The 2,374-nt window shown below is 45.7% G+C and overlaps 1 protein-coding gene across 1 annotated transcript; it reads right to left on the reverse strand.

Annotated features, from left to right (window-relative positions):
- Nucleotides 1–366: 366 nt before the first annotated feature.
- On the reverse strand, nt 367–2,022 carry LOC310987589 (tripartite motif-containing protein 16-like; the record flags this gene model as incomplete). Its single annotated transcript, XM_083973914.1, has 1 exon — nt 367–2,022. Exon 1 carries the CDS (start codon nt 2,017–2,019, stop codon nt 367–369), a length of 1,653 nt encoding a protein of 550 aa, XP_083830040.1. The 5' UTR covers nt 2,020–2,022.
- Between the last annotated feature and the right edge of the window lie 352 nt (nt 2,023–2,374).

The following is a 2,374-nucleotide window of genomic DNA, read 5'->3' on the forward strand; positions in this document are numbered from 1 at the left end:
ATTTCTCTGTTGAGGTCCAAACAGCAACAACAACAACACACAAACGCATCAACACAAATATCCAACAAACATTTAGAGCTCAGAGAAGTTTCTATTTTCATGTGGAGAAATGTGAGTTTAGGTAAAGAAACATCATCATGAGCAGTGATCTCCTCCACGGCTCCAGCTCCACCTCAACAAACTCAAACATCAACACAACAAGAAATGACAAGAGTTCAAAGTCCCACCCATAATGTTCAATGATTGACAGGTGACCTCTGTGCAGTGCAGAGACACAACAGCAACAAGCTTTTAGCAACAAACATGGAAAGAAAGTGATGAACTAAAATACAGATTTTAACCAACTGCACCTTCAATGATCTTTGACTATTTGAGTTTACACAACTCTGCTGTGGATTCATGGCCAATGATCCTTATTCCAGCATGCAGAGGCTGAGTGAATGTCGTCTGGACTCTGTGGAGGAGAGTCATGGTTTCAGAGACGCTGTAGAAGGACAGAATACCTGCACTGTGATCCAGATACACTCCTACTCTGGAGGACGGAGGACCTAAGACTGGAGTCCTGATGTTGTTGAACAAAAATGTTTTGGACCAAAATAGCGCCCAAGATTTGTCACAATCTCCAAACGCACTTTCTTCCTTTCCTCTGTTGATATTCTTGTATGCGACTGCTACACGAATTTCTCCTGCTCTCCACTCCACCTCCCAGTAACAACGTCCAGTCAGACTCTCTCTACTCATGACCTGACACCATTTAGTGAATCTGTCTGGGTGACTAGGATAACACTGAGCTTCACCTCGTGTTACTTTTCTGTTTCCCTCAGATAATATCAGTTCTCTGAATGCTGTGTTTGGATCCAGTGTGATTTCCTGTGAATATCTTAAGAAGTCAGCTCTGGTCCTGGGCTCTGGTGGTGACAGTAAAACATCCACTTCAGTCACTGTCAGTGAGATGTTTGTCCATCTGTCTCTCAGAAGGTCCTGTAGTTTATCTCTGAGCTCTGACACAGCTGCTGTCACATCCTCAAAGTGTCTGAGAGGACGGGTATCGATGCTGGATGAGTGTGTAGATGGACTGAGTGCTGACAGTGAGGGGTAGTTGTGTAGAAACTGGGTGTGATCCTCTGTGTGTGACAGCAGCTTCAGCTCAGCGTCTTTCCTCTTCAGCCCAGTGATCTCCTGCTCCAGCTTCTTCTGAAGCTCTTTGACTCCACTCACTTGAGTTTCCTGCTGGGATCTGATCTGCTGCTTCAGCTCAGAGCTTCTTTTCTCCACGAGACGGATCAGCTGAGTGAAGATCTTCTCACTGTCCTCCACTGCTTTATCAGCAGAGCCATTGATGGCCTCCACCTCCTGTTGAAGCACCTTCACGTCTTTCTCTGTGTCCTGGATTCTCTGCTGGATCTTTTGTCGACTCAGCTCCAGCTCTCTCTGCCTCTCAGTCCTTTCTGCTGCAGCTGAGAATATGTCGTGGCCTTTATGTTCATCCAGGCAGAGGTGACAGATACACTGCCGATCAGTGCGGCAGAACATCTTCATCACCTCATCATGACGAGAGCAGATGTTCTCCTGGAGCTTCTTGGATGGCTCCACCAGCTTGTGTTTCTTTAATGGAGCTGCTTTGTAATGAGGTTGGAGATGATTCTCACAATAAGAGGCCAGACAAACCAGACAGGACTTGACAGCTTTGAGTTTCCTCCCAGTGCAGACATCACAGGCCACATCTTCAGGTCCAGCATAGCAGTGATCAGCAGGAGAAGCTTGGAGTCCAGTCTTCTTCAGCTCCTCCACTAAAGCTCCAAACATGATGTTTTTCACCAGTTCAGGTCTTGGTGTGAAGTCCTTCCTACACTGAGGGCAGCTGTAGATTTCCTTCTTATCCTCTTCATCCCAGTGGGTTTTAATACAGTTGAAGCAGTAGCTGTGTCCACAGGGAATAGTCACTGGATCCTTCAGTAGATTCAGACAGATGGAACAAGAGAAGGTCTCCTGGTCCAGATGAACTCCTTTCTGCGCCATTTCACCTCTCACAGACGACGACTGTCTGAGTTTCTGTTGCTCAGAAGTTGAACTAGTTTGGGCTCTGAGATCAGGTGTGACTCAGTCCTGTTTGTTTAACCTTTGTACGACACAAAGTTCAACACCAGCACAAGTGTTTTATTTATCAGTTTATTTGCAGGAGACAGAACCTGTGGCATTGTTGCATTTGACTGAACGCGTTCCAGTTGAGTAATAAAGTAGCAATAATGTTTTATTTGTACAGCACCTCCCATGGAGGAGATACAGCACAGTGATTAATCCCATCACCCTGAGTTTAAAATGTGACCCGCCCTGGCAAAATGATTCGGAAGTCGCAACGTTCTATTTTTTTTTT

This window comes from Trachurus trachurus, assembly GCF_905171665.1.
Source record: "Trachurus trachurus genome assembly, chromosome: 6".
Taxonomy (NCBI): domain Eukaryota; kingdom Metazoa; phylum Chordata; class Actinopteri; order Carangiformes; family Carangidae; genus Trachurus; species Trachurus trachurus.